The sequence below is a fragment of the Nerophis lumbriciformis genome, linkage group LG08 (genome assembly GCF_033978685.3).
Source record: "Nerophis lumbriciformis linkage group LG08, RoL_Nlum_v2.1, whole genome shotgun sequence".
Classification (NCBI taxonomy): domain Eukaryota; kingdom Metazoa; phylum Chordata; class Actinopteri; order Syngnathiformes; family Syngnathidae; genus Nerophis; species Nerophis lumbriciformis.
This window is the reverse complement of record NC_084555.2, coordinates 1,005,079-1,028,269: the sequence shown is the minus strand read 5'-3', so window position 1 is coordinate 1,028,269 and position 23,191 is coordinate 1,005,079. Positions and strand designations below refer to the sequence as shown.

General features: G+C 39.2%; 1 protein-coding gene across 1 annotated transcript in view; it reads left to right on the top strand.

Annotated features, from left to right (window-relative positions):
• The first annotated feature begins 1,713 nt into the window (after nt 1–1,713).
• The window catches only part of LOC133611374 (SLIT and NTRK-like protein 3), a 104,696-nt gene continuing 83,218 nt past the window's right edge, over nt 1,714–23,191 (top strand). Inside the window, exons 1-2 of the mRNA XM_061968092.2 lie at nt 1,714–1,818; nt 21,005–21,302. Coding sequence (XP_061824076.2) covers nt 21,087–21,302 — 216 coding nt within the window. The 5' untranslated portion in view covers nt 1,714–1,818; nt 21,005–21,086. The remainder of the gene's footprint in view (nt 1,819–21,004; nt 21,303–23,191) is intronic.

Sequence of the window (23,191 nt, the reverse complement as noted above, 5' to 3'; positions counted from 1 at the left end):
TTTAAGGACCAATACTGCTCCAAACAGCAATCAAAGATCCTCTCTATGACAGCTGCTACTTTTCAGGACCTACACTGACAAAAACAGCAGTCAAAGATCCTCCAATATATGACAGCTACTTGTAAGGGCCTACACTGCCAGAAAACAGCCGTCAAAGATCCTCTTTATGACAGCTGCTACTTTTAAGGACCTATACTGACAAAAACTGCAGTCAAAGATCCTCTATATGACAACTGCTACTTTTAAGGACCTTTACTGCCAAAAAATCCAGTATATGACAGCTGCTACTTTTCAGGACTTTTAAGGACCAATACTGCTCCAAACAGCAATCAAAGATCCTCTCTATGACAGCTGCTACTTTTCAGGACCTACACTGACAAAAACAGCAGTCAAAAATCCTCCAATATATGACAGCTACTTGTAAGGGCCTACACTGCCAAAAACAGCAGTCAAAGATCCACTTTATGACAGCTGCTACTTTTCAGGAGTTTTAAGGACCTATACTGCCAAAAACAGCAGTCAAAGATCCTCTATATGACAACTGCTACTTTTCAGGACATACACTGTTAAAAACAGCAGTCAAAGAGCCTCTATATTACAACTGCTACTTTTAAGGACCTATACTGAAAAAAAAAAACTGCAGTCAAAGATCCTCTATATGACAACTGCTACTTTTAAGGACCTATACTGAAAAAAAAAAACTGCAGTCAAAGATCCTCTATATGACAACTGCTACTTTTAAGGAACTATACTGCCAAAAACTCCAGTAAATGACAACTGCTACTTTTCAGGACCTACACTGACAAAAACAGCAGTCAAAGATCCTCCAATATATGATAGCTACTTGTAAGGGCCTACACTGCCAGAAAACAACCGTCAAAAAAATCCTCTTTATGACAGCTGCTACTTTTAAGGACCTATACTGACAAAAACAGCAGTCAAAGATCCTCTATATAACAACTGCTACTTTTAAGGACCTTTACTGCCAAAAAATCCAGTATATGACAGCTGCTACTTTTCAGGACTTTTAAAAGGACCTATACTGCTCCAAACAGAAATCAAAGATCTTCTCTATGACAGCTGCTACTTTTCAGGACCTACACTGACAAAAACAGCAGTCAAAGATCCTCCAATATATGACAGCTACTTGTAAGGGCCTACACTGCCAAAAAAAAACAGCCGTCAAAGTTCCTCTCTATGACAGCTGCTACTTTTAATGATCTTTCCTGCAAAAACGCTTGTCAAAGATCCTCTACGGAAGGTGTTTTTTTTTTTTTTTTGTCTTTTTTTGACCGCCAGACCAAACATGTTGGGGAAAGTCGAAGTGGACGTCGGCGACTACTGGCGAAGGACCTTATTGGACGTGATGAAGTGTCTGGAGAAGACTTCTACCAGGGTGGGTGGGGGTGGAAGAGGGGGGGGGGGGTGGTGTGTTTGAGATGAAGAGCCGTCCGGCGGTCCGATGCCGCAGCTCCCCCCGGGCCGCACTGTGGAGAGGCGGACCTGCATCCTAAAACCGGCTTTTTACCCCCCCCCCCCCCTCCTCCATCTCTCTCTCCCTCCACTCGCTCTCCTCTTCCTCATTGCAGTCTTCTCACGTTCCCTCCTCCTCATCCTCATCTTCTCTGCCTCCCTCATCCGCCTCCACAGGAGAGCGAGCGAGTGAGCGAGTGAGCGAGAGAGAGAGAGAGAGAGAGAGAGAGAGAGAGAGAGAGAGAGAGAGGCATGCAGGAAGAGTGCGGCTGAATGTGGAAGACATGTCGACAGTCAGCCTGTAAAAAAGTCGTCTCCCGGTCGTTCCCCGGATTCTTTGGCGGAGTGAGTATTTTCCGGCATGCTTTGCGTCGTCATGTGGGAGAGCTGGAAGAAAAGGGGGGGGGGGGGGGGGGGGGGGGGGGGGGTCCGCCGGCAGGGGATGTCCAGGATTGGACGTTGTTCCAAAAAGCCCAAAAGGTTCCATCTGCATGGCCTTTAACGTGTTAATTTGCTGTTAAATTGGTCGTGCCTTCGATGCCATTTTTGAGCTAATTGATTTCTTGCACTGTTACTGGATGCCTGTGGGCTCGCCAAGCTGCCGGAGCAAACCCCCGCACCCCCCGCGCCGCCGCCAATGCCATTGATCAGGGATGAGGGCTGCTTGTTGATGCTTGGCCTTGATAGTGCAGTTCTGTGTTTGCTGGGAGTGTGCAGGAGCAGGACAGAGAGGACGTAAAGAGACAAGGAGGGGGGGGGGGCGGGGGGGGGGGGGGGTGTTTGAGGTAGACACCGGAGTTATGTGACAGGAATAATATGGTGGACGACCGTCATCTCTCTCTCTCTCGCTCTCTCTCTCTCTCGGCTGCTTTGCGTCAGTCAAGTGGAGAAAAATAGACGGACAGATACATGGACCGGCAGGACGTGTCAAAAAGAAGGACCCCGCGGGCCGGGCCTGGATCCGAGGAGGCCGTATCGATCGAGGGTCGATAATCGATGACGTTTCGGCGGGCTTGAGACCGGAGACCGACTCCGGATAAAAGACGCCAGGCGGGGACTTGGGGAGAATTTGTGCATTCGAGTAAAGATTTGCCCAACATAATTGATGCTCAACTTTGTCGTTCATCTTTCTGGGAAACCAAAAGTATAATTCTTGTTTTGGTGTGTCGGACATTTCCACTTTATCAAATGGATCGTGTCATCGTGAATAAATCATACGTCTGTACACTATAGTCAAAGATCCTCTATTAGACGGGAGTGTTTCGCCGTCACAAAAACACCAGTCAAAGATCCTCTATATGTCTACAGAACTGAAAAAAAGGCTAGTCAGCGATCGTCTGTGCTCTGTTGTTTTTAGGAATCTAATAAAAAAACAAGTCGACCGTCTGTGACAGAAGCTATCTGTTGTTTGTCAAAAGCAACTTCAAAAACACTCGTCAAATATCCTCTCTAGGACATTTAAACCGCTGTTTTTGAGAACCGACTGCAAAAAGGCTTACCAGTGATCACATGTATGACAAGACTGATCTGCTGGTTTGAGGAACATTATTTGCAATAACTGCTGTTTTTCAGGACAGACTTTTAAAACACTGGTCAAATATCCTCTTTATGAGAGGAAAAATGCTGTTTTTGAGAACCTTTTGCCAGAAAGGCTTGTCTGTGATCATCCATATGACTTTTTTTAGAATTGTTGTATGTATTAAGTCAACATTCCTATAGTATGTGGCAGGAGCTATCTGCTGTTTGTCAGAAGCAACTTCACAAACACTAGTCAAATATCCTCTCTATGACATTTAAACCGCTGTTTTTGAGAACCGACTGCAAAAAGGCTTACCAGCGATCATATGTATGACAAGAATGATCTGCTGGTTTTAGGAAAATTACATAATAACTGCGGTTTTTCAGGACCGACTTTAAAACACTAGTCAAATATCCTCTATATGAGAGGGAAAATGCTGTTTTTGAGAGCCGACTGCAAAAAGGATTGTCAGCGATCATATGTATGACAAGAATGACCTGCTGGTTTTAGGAAAATAATATAAAAAACAAGTACATCTTCAGTTTTTCAGAACCGCCTTTAAAACACGAGTCAAATATCCTCTATATGAGAGGAACAATGCTGTTTTTGAGAATCTTTTGCCAGAAAGGCTTGTCTGTGATCATCCATATGACTGTTTTTAGAAATCTTGTATATAATAAGTCAACATTCCTACAGTATGTGGCAGCAACCTGTTGTTTATCAAAACTAATTGCAAAACACTAGTCAAATATCATCTTTATGGCAGGAAAACTGTTGTTTTTGAGAACCGACTGCAAAAAGGCTTACCAGCTATCATATGTATGACAAGTATGATCTGCTGGTTTTAGGAAAATAATATACAAAAACAAGTACATCTGCTGTTTTTCCAGAACCGACTTAAAAACACTAGTCAAATATCCTCTATATGAGACTAAAAACGCTGTTTTTGAGAACCTTTTGCCAGAAACGCTTGTCTGTGATCATCCATATGACTTTTTTTTAGAATTGTTGTATGTATTAAGTCAACATTCCTATAGTATGTGGCAGGAGCTATCTGCTGTTTGTCAGAAGCAACTTCAAAAACACTAGTCAAATATCCTCTCTATGACATTTAAATTGCTGTTTTTGAGAACCGACTGCAAAAAGGCTTAGCAGCGATCATATGTATGACAAGAATGACATGCTGGTTTTAGGAAAATAATATAAAAGACAAGTACATCTGCTGTTTTTCAGGACAGAATTTAAAACACTAGTCAAATATCCTCTATATGAGAGGAAAAATGCTGTTTTTGAGAACCTTTTGCCAGAAAGGCTTGTCTGTGATCATCCATATGACTGTTTTTAGAATCTTGTATATAATAAATCAATCTTCCTACAGTATGTGGCAGCAACCTGTTGTTTTTCAGAAGCAACTTCAAAAACACTAGTCAAATATCTTCTCTATGACATTTAAACTGCTGTTTTTGAGAACCGACTGCAAAAAGGCTTACCAGCGATCATATGTATGACAAGAATGACATGCTGGTTTTAGGAAAATAATATAAAAAACAAGTACATCTGCTGTTTTTCAGAACCGCCTTTAAAACACGAGTGAAATATCCTCTATATGAGAGGAAAAATGCTGTTTTTGAGAACCTTTTGCCAGAAAGGCTTGTCTGTGATCATCCATATGACTGTTTTTAGAAATGTTGTATGTATTAAGTCAACATTCCTATAGTATGTGGCAGGAGCTATCTGCTGTTTGTCAGAAGCAACTCCAAAAACACTCGTCTAATATCTTCTCTATGACATTTAAACCGCTGTTTTTGAGAACCGACTGCAAAAAGGCTTGTCAGGGATCATCCAAATGAAGAGTGAGGTTAAACTTCCTATAGTATGTGACAGGCATAACCTGCTGTTTTTCAGGACCAATTGCAAAAACACTAGTCAAATATCCTCTTTGTGGTAGGAAAACTGTTGTTTTTGAGAACCGACTGCAAAAAGGCTTACCAGCGATCATATGTACGACAAGAATTACCCGCTGGTTTTAGGAAAATAATATAAAAAACAGGTACATCTCCTATTTTTCAGAAACGCCTTTAAAACACTAGTCAAATATCCTCTATATGAGAGGGAAAATGCTGTTTTTGAGAACCTGTTGCCAGAAAGGCTTGTCTGTGATCATCCATATGACTGTTTTTAGAAATCTTGTATATAATAAGTCAACCTTACTTCAGTATTTGACAAACATAATTGAGCAACAAGGAGCAGCAATACTCAACTTTGTCGTTCATGTTTCTGGGAAACCAAAAGTATAATTCTTGTTTTGGTGTGTCAGACGTTTCCACTTTATCAAATGGATCGTGTCATCGTGAATAAATCATACGTCTGTACACTATAGTCAAAGATCCTCTATAAGACGGGAGTGTTTCGCCGCTGTTTAGGAGCCCGTCACAAACACACCAGTCAAAGATCCTCTATATGTCTACAGAACTGAAAAAAAGGCTAGTCAGCGATCGTCTGTGCGCTGCTGTTTTTAGGAATCTAATAAAAAACAAGTCAACAGTCCTCTGTGACAGAAGCTATGTGCTGTTTGCCAAAAGCAACTTCAAAAACACTCGTCATATATCCCCTCTAGGACATTTAAACCGCTGTTTTTGAGAACCGACAGCAAAAAGGCTTAGCAGCGATCATATGTATGACAAGAATGACCTGCTGGTTTGAGTAAAATTATATAATAACTGCTGTTTTTCAGGACCGACTTTAAAACACTAGTCAAATATCCTCTTTATGAGAGGAAAAATGCTGTTTTTGAGAACCTGTTGCCAGAAAGGCTTGTCTGTGATCATCCATATGACTGTTTTTAGAAATCTTGTATATAATAAGTCAACATTCCTATAGGATGTGACAGGAGCTATCTGCTGTTTGTCAGAAGCAACTTCAAAAACACTAGTCAAATATCCTCTCTATGACATTTAAACCGCTGTTTTTGAGAACCGACAACAAAGCGGTTTGTCGGCGATCATCCAAATGAAAAGTGAAGTTAAACTTCCTATAGTATGTGACAGACAAAACCTGCTGTTTTGCAGGACCAATTGCAAAAATACTAGTCAAATATCCTCTTTGTGGTAGGAAAACTGTTGTTTTTGAGAACCGACTGCAAAAAGGCTTACCAGTGATCACATGTACGACAAGAATGATTTGCTGGTTTTAGGAAAATTATATGATAACTGCTGTTTTTCAGGACCGACTTTAAAACACTAGTCAAATATCCTCTTTATGAGAAGAAATATGCTGTTTTTGAGAACATGTTGCCAGAAAGGCTTGTCTGTGATCATCCATATGATTGTTTTTAGACATTTTTTATGTATTAAGTTAACATTCCTATAGTATGTGGCAGGAGCTATCTGCTGTTTGTTAGAAGCAACTTCAAAAACACTAGTCAAATATCCTCTCTATGACATTTAAACCGCTGTTTTTGAGAGCCGACAGCAAAAAGGCTTTCCAGCGATCATATGTATGACAAGAATGACCTGCTGGTTTTAGGAAAATTACATAATAACTGCGGTTTTTCAGGACCGACTTTAAAACACTAGTCAAATATCCTCTATATGAGAGGGAAAATGCTGTTTTTGAGAGCCGACTGCAAAAAGGCTTGTCAGCGATCATATGTATGACAAGAATGACATGCTGGTTTTAGGAAAATAATATAAAAAACAAGTACATCTTCAGTTTTTCAGAACCGCCTTTAAAACACGAGTCAAATATCCTCTATATGAGAGGAACAATGCTGTTTTTGAGAACCTTTTGCCAGAAAGGCTTGTCTGTGATCATCCATATGACTGTTTTTAGAAATCTTGTATATAATAAGTCAACATTCCTACAGTATGTGGCAGCAACCTGTTGTTTATCAAAACTAATTGCAAAACACTAGTCAAATATCATCTTTATGGCAGGAAAACTGTTGTTTTTGAGAACCGACTGCAAAAAGGCTTACCAGCGATCATATGTATGACAAGTATGATCTGCTGGTTTTAGGAAAATAATATACAAAAACAAGTACATCTGCTGTTTTTCAGAACCGACTTTAAAACACTAGTCAAATATCCTCTATATGAGAGGAAAAAACGCTGTTTTTGAGAACCTGTTGCCAGAAAGGCTTGTCTGTGATCATCCATATGACTGTTTTTAGAAATCTTGTATATAATAAGTCAACATTCCTACAGTATGTGACAGGAGCTATCTGCTCTTTGTCAGAAGCAACTTCAAAAACACTAGTCAAAATATCCTCTCTATGACATTTAAACCGCTGTTTTTGAGAACCGACTGCAAAAAGGCTTACCAGCGATCATATGTATGACAAGAATGATCTGCTGGTTTTAGGAAAATTATATAAAAACCAAGTACATCTGCTGTTTTTCAGGACAGACTTTAAAACACTAGTCAAATATCCTCTATATGAGAGTAAAAACGCTGTTTTTGAGAACCGACTGCAAAAAGGCTTGTCGGCAATCATCAAAATGACGCCTGAGATTAAAATTCCTATAGTATGTGATAGGCGTGACCTGCTGTTTTTCAGGACCAATTGCAAAAACATTAGTCAAATATCCTCTTTGTGGCAGGAAAACTGTTGTTTTTGAGAACCGACTGCAAAAAGGCTTACAATTGATCATATGTACGACAAGAATGATCTGCTGGTTTTAGAAAAATAATATACTAACTGCTGTTTTTCAGGACCGACTTTAAAACACTAGTCAATTATCCGCTATGTGAGAGGAAAAACGCTGTTTTTGAGAACCTGTTGCCAGAAAGGCTTGTCTGTGATCATCCATATGATTGTTTTTAGAAATGTTGTAATAAGTCAACCTTCCTACAGTAATCTGCCGTTTTTAAGGACTAATTGCAAAACACTAGTCAAGTATCCTCTATATGGCAGAAAACTGCTGTTTTTGAGAACCCACTGCAAAAAGGCTGCTGAGTGATTGTCCATATGACAAGTAATGTGCTGTTTTTAGAAAGTCTACATTCCTACAGTATGTGACAGGAGCAACCTGCTGTTTTTCAGAACCAACTTCTAAAACACTTATCAAATATCCTCTCCTGTATATGACAGGAAAACTGCTGTTTTTGAGAACCGACTGCAAAAAAGGCTATTCAACGATCGAGTGATGTGCTGTTTTTTTTTTATTGTTTTTTTTTTAGAAATCTTTTATATAATACGTTGTCATTTCCTTTAGTATGTGACAGGAGTAACCTGCTGTTTTTCAGGAGCAATTGCAAAAACATTAGTCAAATATCTTCTATATGACAGCAAAGCTGCTGTTTTTGAGAACCCACAGCAAAAAGGCTTGTCAGCAATCGTATGCATCACAAGATTGATCTGCTGTTTATAAAAAATGTATATAAAAAAGAAGTAAACATTTAACAAGAATGATCTGCTGTTTTTAGGAAACATAATAAAAAACAAGTCAACGTTCCTCTGCATATGTGACAAGAACAATCAGCTGTTTTTCTAGACTAACTTCAAAAACACGAATCAAAGATCTTTTATATGACTAAAGCAGTCCGGTGTTTTTGCAGAAGGTTTTCAAAAACAACAGTCCGCAATCATTTGTATGACAGGAGTGCTTTGCTGTTTTTAGGAATCTAATACAAACAAATCACTTCATATTCTCTACTGCTCGCCAGTGTTACCATATCTGAGTTATTGTGCAGAAATATGAGGAAACAACTACACGTGTGCGCTTCATTCACTAACTGTGTTACAAAAAAGATCAATTAGAATAATAATACATAATGTTGGATATAGAGAAGATACAAACCCTTTATTTATCAAATCACAATTATTGAAATTAAATGATTCAATGATGTACAAAGCAAACTATAACTTGCTAGCCAAGAATGTACAACAATTCTTCTCAACAAAAGAGGAGAAATCTAATCTTAGAGGAAAATCTCATCTAAAACATGTGTATGCACGTACAACACTTAAAACCTTTAGTATATCAGTATGTGGAATCAAATTATGGAACGGAAAGAAATCCAAGCAAGCACCAAAATGATTCAATTTAAGAGACTGTTCAAACTACAACTGTTCACAAAGTACACAGAACGAGAATTATGATGAACATCTTGAACCCTTATTTATTTTTTATTTTTTTTAATTGAGACAAAGATCATTTATGTATTTAACATTTGTTTACTTATAACGGTATATTATTTGTTTATTATTTATTTGTTCACTGTTATGTTACAGAGAACAAGAAAATAGGATAACATTGCTAGGATTAAATAAGGTTAAAGTTAAAGTAGCAATGATTGTCACACACACACTAGGTGTGGCGAAATCATTCTCTGCATTTGACCCATCACCCTTGTTCACCCCCTGGGAGGTGAGGGGAGCAGTGAGCAACAGCGGTGGCCGCGCCCGGGAATCATTTTTGGTGATTTAACCCCCAATTCCAACCTTTGATGCTGAGTGCCAAGCAGGGAGGTAATGGGTCCCATTTTTATAGTCTTTGGTATGACTCGGCCGGGGTTTGAACTCACAACCTACCCATCTCAGGGCGGACACTCTAACCACTAGGCCACTGTCAGATTCTTCCTACTCCTTTTCGGACGCGCTGTAATGAAACAACTGGAAATATGTGATGAACTACATTGTATCGTATGCATGTTCGAAATAAACTGGAACTGAACTGAACCGAACATATTATTTCCAGGCTTTCGCGGGCCACATAAAATAATGTGGCGGGCCAGATTTTGTCCCCCGGGCCTTGAGTTTGACATCGGTGCTCTACAATCTCCGGAGAGTCATTGTCCTCTGCAGTGGACATTTTGTGTGTTGAGTAGAGTGTGTTTTTTTTTCGGAAACCAAAAGCAAAATGTCTACGACGCAAGATATTGCTTCTCGGGCCTTCCAGCAAAAACACAAGTCTTGAACTAGTATTTCAATGGTTGGAATCTGCGCTTTTGCATGATATTTTAGTGACTAGTGTTGTCCTAATACCAATATTATTTGGATACTTTTCGATACATTTCTAAATAAAGGGGACCAGAAAAAATTGCATTATTGGCTTTATTTTAACAAAAAATCTTAGGGTGTGGCGGACCGGTACTTTTCAGCGGCGGTATGGTACCGAATATGATTCATTAGTATCGCGGTACTATACTAATACCCGTATACCGTACAACCCTCCTAGTTACTATGGTAATCTACGTCACAGCAGGTCAGACGAGGCACTAAGCAGTGTGGGTGGGGAGCGTTTCCACAGAGTGTTTCCAGAGCCTGAAATGCGGGTGTCAGGGACAGACGCGGAAGGAGATTTTTTTACAAGAAAGTTCTAAAGCTTAGTGATGTATCAGATTGTAGATGTTTTTTGTTTTTTTTTACCCTTCACGTTCGTATTTTGCTGTGTTTTTTTGTTGCATTTGGCTTGATTGTAAAATATGTCGACTGAGAGCGGGTGTGACGTTCATATGTTGTCAATATTCAGGGTTTCATTTTCATTTCTTTTTTTATTCCTTTCATGAAAATACATATACAAGCCATATACAGTTGACACTTTCATTGTTTTTTGTTTCTTATACATTTCCATGATCAGAAAGGAGCAGATGGAAGAATACTATTCTTATATTTATCTGCCCCCTTTTTAACACCAATTATTTAGATGACTTTATAACTGTTCCCTCCACCAACACCCCAACTCCAACATACTTTTAATTTTCGTTTAAGCATTTTCAAAATGACACATTCCAATCAAAATCAAAAATCAGTTTGATATAATTCCAGTTGTTTCTTTTTGTAACTCCTTTTAAATTGAAAGATATTCTTGCAGCTTTTTAAGTCTTTGTTTAGAGAATTCCAGCTACTGATAAGCACATTTGCTTCAAATTTGTTGGCACTCTTGGATATTTAAAGTCATACGGACTTCTGTGATTCTCATCTTCCGACGTGAACACAAATAACTTTTGTATGTCCTTTGGAAGAACTTTATTTCTAACTTTGAACATCACTAATAGAGTATGCAATTCTACAATGTCTTTTAGTTTGAATAATCCTGACCTAATGAAGAGTGGATTTGTATCCTACTGTAAAAATGATACCAATTGCTCTTTTCTGTGAAAGAAATATGTTGCTGTGATATGTATTTCCCCATATTTCTGCACAATAATTGAAATAAGGTAGAATAATTGAGCAATATAACATTCTCATTGTATCATACGGGAAACTGTATTTAACCTTGTTCAAAATAAATACGCTTATTTTTCACATGCAATATATGAGCTTTCCATGTCAACTTTTCATCTAAGATGACCCCAAGAAATCTGATTTCAGACAATTTTCACATTATTTATGGATAAACTAACTTCTATCTTTCTTTTATTACTGAATACCATAAATGTAGTCTTTTACCAAGTTCAAAGATCATTTATTTGCATCAAACCACAATTTTAGTTGAACCATTTCCTCTTCAATATTATCGGCTAAGATTTTCAAGTCATCTCCTGAACAGTATAAATTTGTATCGTCTGCGAATAATACGTACTGTAAAATTTTCCAAACCTTTATCGTTCATAGAAAAAAATAAGATTCCATTCCGTTTGTTATAACATTTTTTAGCATTCAATCAGACTTTATTGTGAGGTTAGGTATTAGTTTTCCTAAAAATAGATATACCAGCCCCCAGACACATTTTTTTCTCTAAATTTGGCCCCCGAGTGAAAATAATTGCCCAGGCCTGTCTTCCAGGATCCTGCACTGCTGCATTACACCGCTTTGTTAGGAAAGCGCTCGCTCATCCACACGTGTCTCTCTACTGGTGTGTCAGCGCTTGGCAGCACACACAGAGAGCTTTTTGGGGATGTGGTTTTGACCTTTTTTCCAACATTGTTTTCCACACACGAGGAGGCAGCTCGGTTGCAGAGCAGGCAGGAGTGTTTGGATGTAATCAATATCAGATTTCAACCGCTTTAGTACGAGCTCTCATCCTGAGTGGCAGCCTTGACTGACTTTTTACTCTTTATGCAAGCCTCGCTTCCTCTCCGTGTGAGCATCCTCTTCTCTCTTCCTTCATCCAACTCAGGCCCCGTTCGCCCCTTTTGTTACCCCCTTTTTACTCTTCCATTCCCCCTCCCACCCCCAGACTTGTTTTCCTGGTAATCATCTCTGTGATTGCTCTTCCTCTCCCAGGCGCTCGTATTTTTCTCCGCTGCCTCCTTGTCTAACTGGCTGGCAGATCATTGCTGTATGATTACAGCCAGCGCGCCATCAGCGTCATTATTGCATTTCGCGGTGACAGTGCTTCCGCACATGCGAGAGGATCAAGATGCTTTATCCAATTTAGATCTCATTAAAGACTTGAGAGGAGAGATGCCCCCTGCAGGACTTTTTTTGGTTTCTCCGAGGCTTGTTTTTCACACTTTCCGACGAGTGTTGTCCCATCCATCCATCCGTCCATCTTCTTCCGCTTATCCGAGGTCGGGTCGCGGGGGCAGCAGCCTAAGCAGGGAAGCCCAGACTTCCCTCTCCCCAGCCACTTGGTCCAGCTCCTCCCGGGGGATCCCGAGGCGTTCCCAGGCCAGCCGGGAGACATAGTCTTCCCAACGTGTCCTGGGTCTTCCCCGTGGCCTCCTACCGGTCGGACGTGCCCGAAACACCTCCCTAGGGAGGCGTTCGGGTGGCATCCTGATACCAATATTTTAATATAAAATATAATTTATAATATAATTATATTATACTTTTTAATATAAAATTATTTCGGTACTTTTCTAAATAAAGGGAAACACAAAAAATTACATTATTGGCTTTATTTTAACAAAACAATCATAGTGTACATTAAACATATGTTTATTATTGCAATTTAGTCCTTAAATAAAATAGTGAACATACAAGTGTCATGATCCGTGTTCATTTAGTTATTTTCCGTTAGTTTCGGACTGCTTTAGTTCTTGGTTGTGCACCTGTGAGTTTGTTTTGTCACCATGGCGACTCATTGGTTCACCTGCCTCATGTGTTAGGATCACACCTGTCGCTTATCATTGTGTTCACCTGTCTCTGATTAGTGCTCGCCCGCTCACCTGCTTCCCGAGCACTAATCAGAGGCTTTATTTAAGCCTGCCATTGCCGGTCAGTCGTCCTGGCGACATTACTCTGTTCTTGCTATGTGTTACTCTGATTTTGCTGTTCATGCCATTGATTCATGCTCTGCCAAGTACATTTTGTTTCATGTCCATAGTTTCTGCCCATGTGTTAGTTTTGTTCCTCCGCTGTGAGCGCCTTTTGTTTGTAACCTTTTTTGAGTAGAAATTAAATCATGATCCTACCTTCTGCCGATGTCTGGTCCAGTCCGTTTGCATTCCGGAAAAACAATCCTCGCAGTAAGCTGCGTAAAAGTCCACGCCATGACACAAGACAACTTGTCTTTTAGTAGTAAGTAAACAAACAAAGGCTCCTAATTTAGTCTGCTGACATATGCAGTAACATACTGTGTCATTTATCATTCTATTATTTTGTCAACATTATTAAGGACAAGTGGTAGAAAATGAATTATTAATCTACTTGTTCATTTACTGTTAATATCTGCTTACTTTCTCTTTTAACATGTTCTATCTACACTTCTGTAAAAATTTAATAATCCCTTATTATCCTCTTGTTTGATACTTTACATTAGTTTTGGATGAGACCACAAATTTGGGAATCAATTCGATACCAAGTAGTTACAGGATCATGTGTCCAGGGACGTATTTACTGAGTTTATAAACATAATATACATTTGAAAAAACGAAAGAAGAAAAATATCGACGTAATCATAGTAGTATCGACTAGATACGTGCCTGTACTTGATATCATTACAGTGGATGCTAGGTGTAGATCCACCCATGGCGTTTGTTTACATTGTGATGCTGGTCAAAGATCCTCTCTATGACATTAGCGCTTGGTTGTTTTGAAGAAAGGTAGTAGAGAAACAATAGGCTGTTTTTAGGCACCTATTGTAAAAATATTGGTCTAAGATCGGCACTCTCTGCTGTTTTTTAAACACCTACTGCAAATACACTAGTCAAAGATCCTTTGTACAAGAGGAGTGATTTTCTGTTTTTATGAACATATACTACAAACGCGCTAGTCAGAGGTTCTCTATATGACAGGGATGCTCTGTTGTTTTTAACGACATAGTCAAAGATCATGTGTATGCAAATACAGTAGTCAAAGATCCTGTGTACAAGAAGAGTGATTTGCTGTTTTTAAGAACATACTACAAAAGCGCTAGTCAGAGGTTCTCTACATGACAGGGATGCTTTGTTGTTTTTAAAGACCTAGTCAAAGATCCTGTGTAGGAAAAAAGTGCTTCATAGTCTAGAAGAACGCCAGTCAGAGATCCTATATTATTCAGAAACACTGTGCTGGTTTCAAGCACCTACTGTAAAAATGCTGGTCAAAGATCCTCTCTATGATATTAGCGCTTGGTTGTTTTGAAGCAAACTAGTAGAGGAACAATGGGTGGTTTTTAAGCACCTACTGTAAAAATACTGGTCCAAGATCGGCACTCTCTGCTGTTTTTAAACACCTACTGCAAATACACTAGTCAAAGATCCTCTGTACAAGGAGTGAGCTGCTGTTTTTAAGAACATACTACAAAAGCGCTAGTCAGATATTCTCTATATGACGGGGATGTTCTGTTGTTTTTAACAACATAGTCAAAGATCCTGTGTATGCAAATACAGTAGTCAAAGATCCTCTGTACAAGGAGTGATTCACTGTTTTTAAGAACATACTACAAAAGCGCTAGTCAGAGGTTCTCTATATGACAGGGATGCTCTGTTGTTTTTAACGACATAGTCAAAGATCAATTGTATGCAAATAAACTAGTCAAAGATCCTCTGTACAAGAAAAGTGATTTGCTGTTTTTAAGAACATACTACAAAAGCGCTAGTCAGAGATTCTCTATTTGACAAGGATGCTCTGTTGTTTTGAACGACATAGTCAAAGATCATGTGTATGCAAATACACTAGTCAAAGATCCTCTATACAAGAAAAGTGATTTGCTGTTTTTAAGAACATACTACAAAAGTGCTAGTCAGAGGTTCTCTATTTGACAAGGATGCTCTGTTGTTTTTAACAACGTAGTCAAAGATCATGTGTATGCAAATGCAGTAGTCAAAATCCTCTGTACAAGAAAAGTGATTTGCTATTTTTAAGAACATACTACAAAAGTGCTAGTCAGAGGTTCTCTATTTGACAGGGATGCTCTGTTGTTTTTAACAACATAGTCAAAGATCATGTGTATGCAAATACACTAGTCAAAGATCCTCTCTACAAGGAGTGATTTGCTGTTTTTAAGAACATACTACAAAAGCGCTAGTCAGAGGTTCTCTATATGACAGGGATGCTCTGTTGTTTTTAACGACCCTGTCAAAGATCCTGTGTATGCAAATACAGTAGTCAAAGATCCTCTGTACAAGAAGAGTGATTTGCTGTTTTTAAGAACATACTACAAAAGCGCTAGTCAGAGATTCTCTATATGACAGGGATGCTCTGTTGTTTTTAACAACATAGTCAAAGATCCTGTGTATGCAAAAACACTAGTCAAAGATCCTCTGTACAAGGAGTGATTTGCTGTTTTTAAGAACATAGTACAAAAGCACTAGTCAGAGGTTCTATATATGACAGGGATGCTCTGTTGTTTTTAACGACATAGTCAAAGATCCTGTGTATGCAAATACACTAGTCAAAGATCCTCTCTACATGAGGAGTGATTTGCTGTTTTTAAGAACATAATACAAAAGCGCTAATCAGAGGTTCTCTATATGACAGGGACGCTCTGTTTTTTTTTGTTTTTTTTTAAAGACTGGCCTGCACAGGAAGTGACGTCATTAGCGTGTTTTTAAAGACTGGACTGCACAGGAAGTGACGTCATTAGCGTGTTTTTAAAGACTGGACTGCACAGGAAGTGACGTCATTAGCGTGTTTTTAAAGACTGGCCTGCACAGGAAGTGACGTCATTAGCGTGTTTTTAAAGACTGGCCTGCACAGGAAGTGACGTCATTAAAGCCGTATTTTGGCAAATATAGGAATTCGTACATGGAGGTTCCACTGTACTTTATACATATTCTACCTAGCAGACTATAATTTTGGTTTGGAATATTCGACAAAAGCTGCCCAATCAAGTCCTTAGTTTTATGAATATGTTATTTATAGTCCCAAAATAAAAAGGCTAGTGCGAACTCTACACACCATGCAAAAGTGTGCATCAAATACCTTTCTTTGCATTTTCATTCCACACCTCAGTACTGAACCACAAGTGTGGCTCAACTGGAGTCCCTTTTGGCAGCGTCCTCCAATATTGACGCCCATCTGTCTGTCACTCCATGATCGCCATGATGAATATGATGAATATGACAGGAGTGGATGCGCTGCCGTTGATCGCCCCTGACGACGACGACGACGTTTCTCGCTTTCTCTTCCCCTGATTGCCATTCATGCTATTAAATGGAGCAGTTCATTAGACGGCAGCATTATGAATCTGATTTGCATTCGCCCATATTCATATTGCATACATTAACGACAACACACGCGTGACATTTCGGCTTCAGCGGGCATTTGAACACACAAATGAATATATTCATGGCGAGCCCCCTCCCTCGGTAGCTCCTTGGCTAAATAAGAAAAGAAAAAAAAGCACTCTGGAAATTAAAAAATATTATTTGCAGGTGAAACCGCGTACGTGTTTGACTTTGTTTTGCATTTTTGATGTCAGCATTTGATTCAAAGATCCTATATATCAGTGGTCCCGAGGGTTGCAAAATTCCGGGAATATTCAAAGTTGGAAACTTTCCACGGGACTTAAAGAGAATGAATGGGAATAAACACTGAATGCAACATGCTAGACCTTGCAGCATCATTATTAGCTAAAACAACCTGATTTCATGCAAATTCAGTAGAATTTCAACCCTGCATGCAACGCTCTCTGACATTAGCGCTTGGTTGTTTTGAAGCAAACTAGTAGAGGAACAATGCGCTGTTTTTAAGCACCTACTGTAAAAATACTTGTCTAAGATCGGCACTCTTTGCTGTTTTTAAAGACATACTGCAAATACACTAGTCAAAGATCCTTTGTGTAAGAGGAGTGATTTGCTGTTTTTAAGAACATACTACAAAAGCGCTAGTCAGAGGTCCTCTAAGTGGTCCCCAACCACCGGGCCACGGCCCGGTACCATCCGTGGATCGATTGGTACCGGGCCGCACAATCATTTTTTTTTTTTTTTTAAATAAAAAAAGTTAAATTTATATATTATTTTTTTATTAAATCAACATAAAAACACAAGACACACTTACAATTAGTGCACCAACCCAAAAAACCTCCCTCCCTCATTCACACTCATTCACACAAAAGGGTTGTTTCTTTCTGTTATTAATATTGTGGTTCCTACATTATATATCAATATATATCAATACAGTCTGCAGGGATACAGTCCGTAAGCACACATGATGGTATTTTTTTATGACAAAAAAAATAAACAAAAAAAAATACAATAGCAAACTAGTAGAGGAACAATGCGCTGTTTTTAGGCACCTATTGTAAAAATACTGGTCAAAGATCGGCACTCTGCTGTTTTTAAACACCTACTGCAAATACACTAGTCAAAGATAATTTGTGTAAGAGGAGTGATTTTCTGTTTTTAAGAACATACTACCAAAGTGCTAGTCAGAGGTCCTCTATATGACAGGGATGCTCTGTTGTTTTTAAAGACCTAGTCAAAGATCCTGTGTATGAAACAAGTGCTTTATAGTCTAGAAGAACGCCAGTCAGAGATCCTATATTATTCAGGAACACTCTACTGTAAAAATGCTGGTCAAAGATCCTCTCAATGACATTAGCGCTTGGTTGTTTTGAAGTGAACTAGTGGAGGAACAATGGGCTGTTTTTAGGCACCTACTGTAAAAATGCTGGTCAAAGATCCTCTCTATGACATTAGCGCTTAGTTGTTTTGAAGCAAGCTAGTAGAGGAACAATGGTCTGTTTTCAGGCACCTATTGTAAAAAATACTGATCTAAGATCGGCACTTTCTGCTGATTTTAAACACATACTGCAAATACACTAGTCAAAGATCCTTTGTGTAAGAGGAGTGATTTGCTTTTCTTAAGAACATACTACAAAATCGCTAGTCAGAGGTTATCTACACGACAGGGATGCTCTGTTGTTTTTAAAGACCTAGTCAAAGATCCTGTGTATGAAACAAGTGCTTTATAGTCTAGAAGAACGCCAGTCAGAGATCCTAAATTATTCAGGAACACTCTATTGTAAAAATGCTGGTCAAAGATCCTCTCTATGACATTAGCGCTTGGTTGTTTTGAAGCAAACTAGTTTTTGCAGTAGAGGAACAATGGTCTGTTTTCAGGCACCTATTGTAAAAATACTGGTCTAAGATCGACACTCTCTGCTGATTTTAAACACATACTGCAAATACACTAGTTAAAGGTCCTTTGTGTAAGAGGAGTGATTTACTTTTTTTAAGAACATACTACAAAAGCGCTAGTCAGAGGTTCTCTATATGACAGGGATGCTCTGTTGTTTTTAAAGACCTAGTCAAAGATCCTGTGTATGAAACAAGTGCTTTCTAGTCTAGAAAAACGCCAGTCAGAGATCCTATATTATTCAGGAACACTCTACTGTAAAATGCTGGTCAAAGATCCTCTCTCTGACATTAGCGCTTGGTTGTTTTGAAGCAAACTAGTAGAGGAACAATGGGCTGTTTTTAGGCACCTATTGCAAAAACACTAGTCAAAGATCCTCTGTATAAGAGGAGTGATTTGCTGTTATTAGGAACATACTGCAAAACAGCTAGTCAGAGATCTTGTATTTGACAGGAACACGTTACTGTTTTCCAGGACCTACTGTAAAAATGCTGGTCAAAGATCGGAGCTCTGTGCTGTTTTTAAAAAGGAGTACTTTCCGTTTTTTAAGAACATACTGCAAAAACGCTATTCAGGGATCTAATATATGACAGGAATGCTTTGTTGTTTTTCCAAAATCCAAGTGTAAAAACGCTGGCCAAAGATCCTAATTATGACATTAGTGCTTGTTTTTTAAAGCAACTACTGCAAAAACAGTCTTCAAAAATCCTCATTATTGCAGGAACTTTGCTGTTCTTAAGCACCTACTGTAAAAATGCAGGTCAAAGATCAGAGCTCTCTGCTGTTTTTAAACACCTATTGCAAAAACACTAGTCAAAGAGCCTCTGTAGAAGAGGAGTGATTTGCTGTTTTTAAGAACATACTTAAAAAGCGGTCGTCAAGATGTTCTGTATATGACAAGGATGCTCTGTTGTTTTTAAAGACCTAGTCAAAGATCCTGTGTATGCAAATACAGCAGTCAAAGATCCTTTGTACAAGGAGTGATTTGCTGTTTTTAAGAACATACTAAAAAGTGCCAGTCAGAGGTTCTCTATTTGACAAGGATGCTCTGTTGTTTTTAAAGACCTAGTCAAAGATCCTGTGTTTGCAAATACACTAGTCAAAGATCCTCTGTACAAGGACTGATTTGCTGTTTTTAAGAACGTACTAAAAAGTGCTCGTCAGGGGTTCTCTATTTGACAGGGGTGTTCTGTTGTTTTTAAAGACCTAGTCAAAGATCCTGTGTATGAAAAAAAGTGCTTTATAGTCTAGAAGAACACCAGTCAGAGATCCTATATTATTCAAGAACACTCTACTGTAAAAATGCTGGTCAAAGATCCTCTCTATGACATTAGCGCTTGGTTGTTTTGAAGCAAGCTAGTAGAGGAACAATGGTCTGTTTTTAGGCACCTATTGTAAAAATACTGGTCTAAGATCGTCACTCTCTGCTGTTTTTTAAACACCTACTGCAAATACTCTAGTCAAAGATCCTCTGTACAAGAGGAGTGATTTTCTGCTTTTATGAACATATACTACCAAAGCGCTAGTCAGAGGTTCTCTATATGACAGGGATGCTCTGTTGTTTTTAAAGACCTAGTCAAAGATCCTGTGTATGAAACAAGTGCTTTATAGTCTAGAAGAACGCCAGTCAGAGATCCTATATTATTTAGGAACACTCTACTGTAAAAATGCTGATCAAAGATCCTCTCTCTGACATTAGCGCTTGGTTGTTTTGAAGCAAGCTAGTAGAGGAACAATGGCCTGTTTTTAGGCACCTATTGTAAAAATACTGGTCTAAGATCGTCACTCTCTGCTGTTTTTTAACACCTACTGCAAATACTCTAGTCAAAGATCCTCTGTACAAGAGGAGTGATTTGCTGTTTTTATGAACATACTACAAAAGCGCTAGTCAGAGGTTCTCTATATGACAGGGATGCTCTGTTGTTTTTAAAGACCTAGTCAAAGATCCTGTGTATGAAAAAAAGTGCTTTATAGTCTAGAAGAACGCCAGTCAGAGATCCTATATTATTCAGGAACACTACTGTAAAATGCTGGTCAAAGATCCTTAGAGCGTGGTTGTTTTGAAGCAAACTCGTTTTTGCAGTAGAGAAACAATGGGCTGTTTGTAAGCACCAACTGTAAAGACACTAGTCAAAGATCCTTATTGCCGTTATTAGGAACATACTGCCAAAAAGCTAGTCAGAGATCCTGTATTTGACAGGAACGCGTTACCGTTTAAAAAAAATGCTAGTTCCAAGATCCTCTCCATACCATTAGTGCTCGGTTGTTTTCAAGCATGTATTGCATAAAAGGTCAAAGATCCTCTATATGACATCATATGTGAGTGCATATGTACAGCATATTTATATTTGGTTGACTAGTGAGCACCTGGCGGTGTTTTGATGATGCACGCACAGCCGCGTGACGTACGTCCACCCCCTCCCCCCGTTAGCCGCACGTCGTTATTATCATCCCGCCGTAATGTGGCTCTTTGCCCGCGGCGTCCCGGCCTTTGTGATTTCACTGTGACGGCTGGCTTCAGCGTGCTCGTGACGCATCATCAATCTGATTCACGCTGCCCTCCTCCCGCTGTGTTTGCATGAACGCACGCCACGTATGGACGGGCGGCCGCGCCGCAGTGAGGGCCCGACGCCGGGCCGTAGCCTCCGGCCGCCGCCGCCGCTGCTGCTGAGCTGAGAGGAGGGAGAAGCGGCGCAGAGGATGCAGTGGGTCACCCTGGCCGTGGCCCTGGGGTGTGCGCGTCTGGCCCGGGCGTCGCACGGCCCCACCCCCACCCCCACCTCCACGCACACCCCCCTGGTGGACAACTCCGAGGAGGAAGTGGACGAGCCCTGCTTCGAGGCGTGCGCGTGCGAGGTGAAGGAAGGCGTGCTGCACGTGCACTGCGATGGGCGGGGCTTCACCAACGGCAGCCAGGTAACTTCCGGTTCACCTTCCTGTCTCTATATGTCCGGTCCTCCTTTTTATATGTATTACATGCAATACATATATGTATTACATGAAATAATACGTATATGTATTACATGCAATAACATATGTATTGCATGTAATGCATATATGTATTACATGCAAGAATACATATATGTAATACATGCAATAATACATGTATGTATTACATGCAATAATATATGTATAACATGCAATAATACATATATGTATTACGTGCAATAATATATGTATTACATGTAATAATGCATATATGTATTACATGCAATAATACATATATGTATTACACACAATAATATATGTATTACATGCAATAATGCATATATGTAATACATGCAATAATACATGTATGTATTACATGCAATAATATATGTATTACATGCAATAATATATGTATTACATGTAATAATACATATATGTAATACATGTAATAATGCATATTCGTATTACATGCAATAATACATATATGTATTACATGCAATAATATATGTATTACATGTAATAATACATAAATGTGTTACATGCAATAATACATATATGTATTACATGCAATAATATATATATGTATTACATGCAAAAATACATATACCGTATTTTTCGGACTATAAGTCGCAGTTTTTTTCATAGTTTGGCCGGGGGTGCGATTTATACTCAGGAGCGACTTATGTGTGAAATTATTAACACATACCGTAAAATATCAAATAATATTATTTATCTCATTCACGTAAGAGACTAGACGTATAAGATTTCATGGGATTTAGCGATTAGGAGTGACAGATTGTATAGCATGTTCTATATGTTATAGTTATTTGAATGACTCTTACCATAATATGTTACGTTAACATACCAGTTGGTTATTTATGCCTCATATAACGTACACTTATTCAGCCTGTTGTTCACTATTCTTGATTTATTTTAAATTGCCTTTCAAATGTCTATTCTTGGTGTTGGCTTTTATCAAATAAATTTCCCCCCAAAAATGCGACTTATACTCCAGTGCGACTTATATATGTTTTTTTCCTTCTATATTATGCATTTTCGGCCGATGCGACTTATACTCCGGTGCGACTTATACTCCGAAAAATACGGTACATGTAATAATGCATATATGTATTACATGCAATACATACATTTAATACATATATGTATTACATGAAATAATACATATATGTATTACATGTAATAATACATATATGCATTACATGTAATAATGCTAGGGGTGTAACGGTACGGGTATTTGTATTGAACCGTTTCGGTACGGGGGTTTCGGTTCGGTTCGGAGGTGTACCGAACGAGTTTCCACACGAACATATTAAGTAGCCGCCTCCGCTTCCTTCTCCCTCTGTCTCTGTCAGTCCTCTACACAGCACCCAGCATTGTCCCACCCACACAACCATCTGATTGGTTACAAACAGAGCGGTAACAGCCAATCAGCAGTGCGTATTCAGATCGCATGTAGTCAGTGCTTAGCGTTTAGCAGGTAAGCATCAGGCTGCGGCCTCTCCCCAAATGATAATAAACACCTCCCAGTCAACTACTAGTAACATCACTATGAGCCCGTTGACCTCCTAGAAAAATAAAAGGCAGCTCAGCTCGTTCGTAGTCCTGGTTTGAGGTGAAGGCTAATTCGCTTTTAGCTTAACATTAGCTCATTTTGCGGTGTGTGTGTGCGTGTGTGTTACGGACAGCAAAGCCCTGTCTGTCTGTTATTTCACTTGACCTTTTTCTGTGTTGATTGAGCTGTGTTGAAGCAGCAAAAAAAAGGACATTATGTTAAATGAAGAGTTTCTGTCTCTGATAGTTGATATAATAATGTAAGTGCATCATTAAGCCTACATGAACTCCATGGTGTTCAGGGA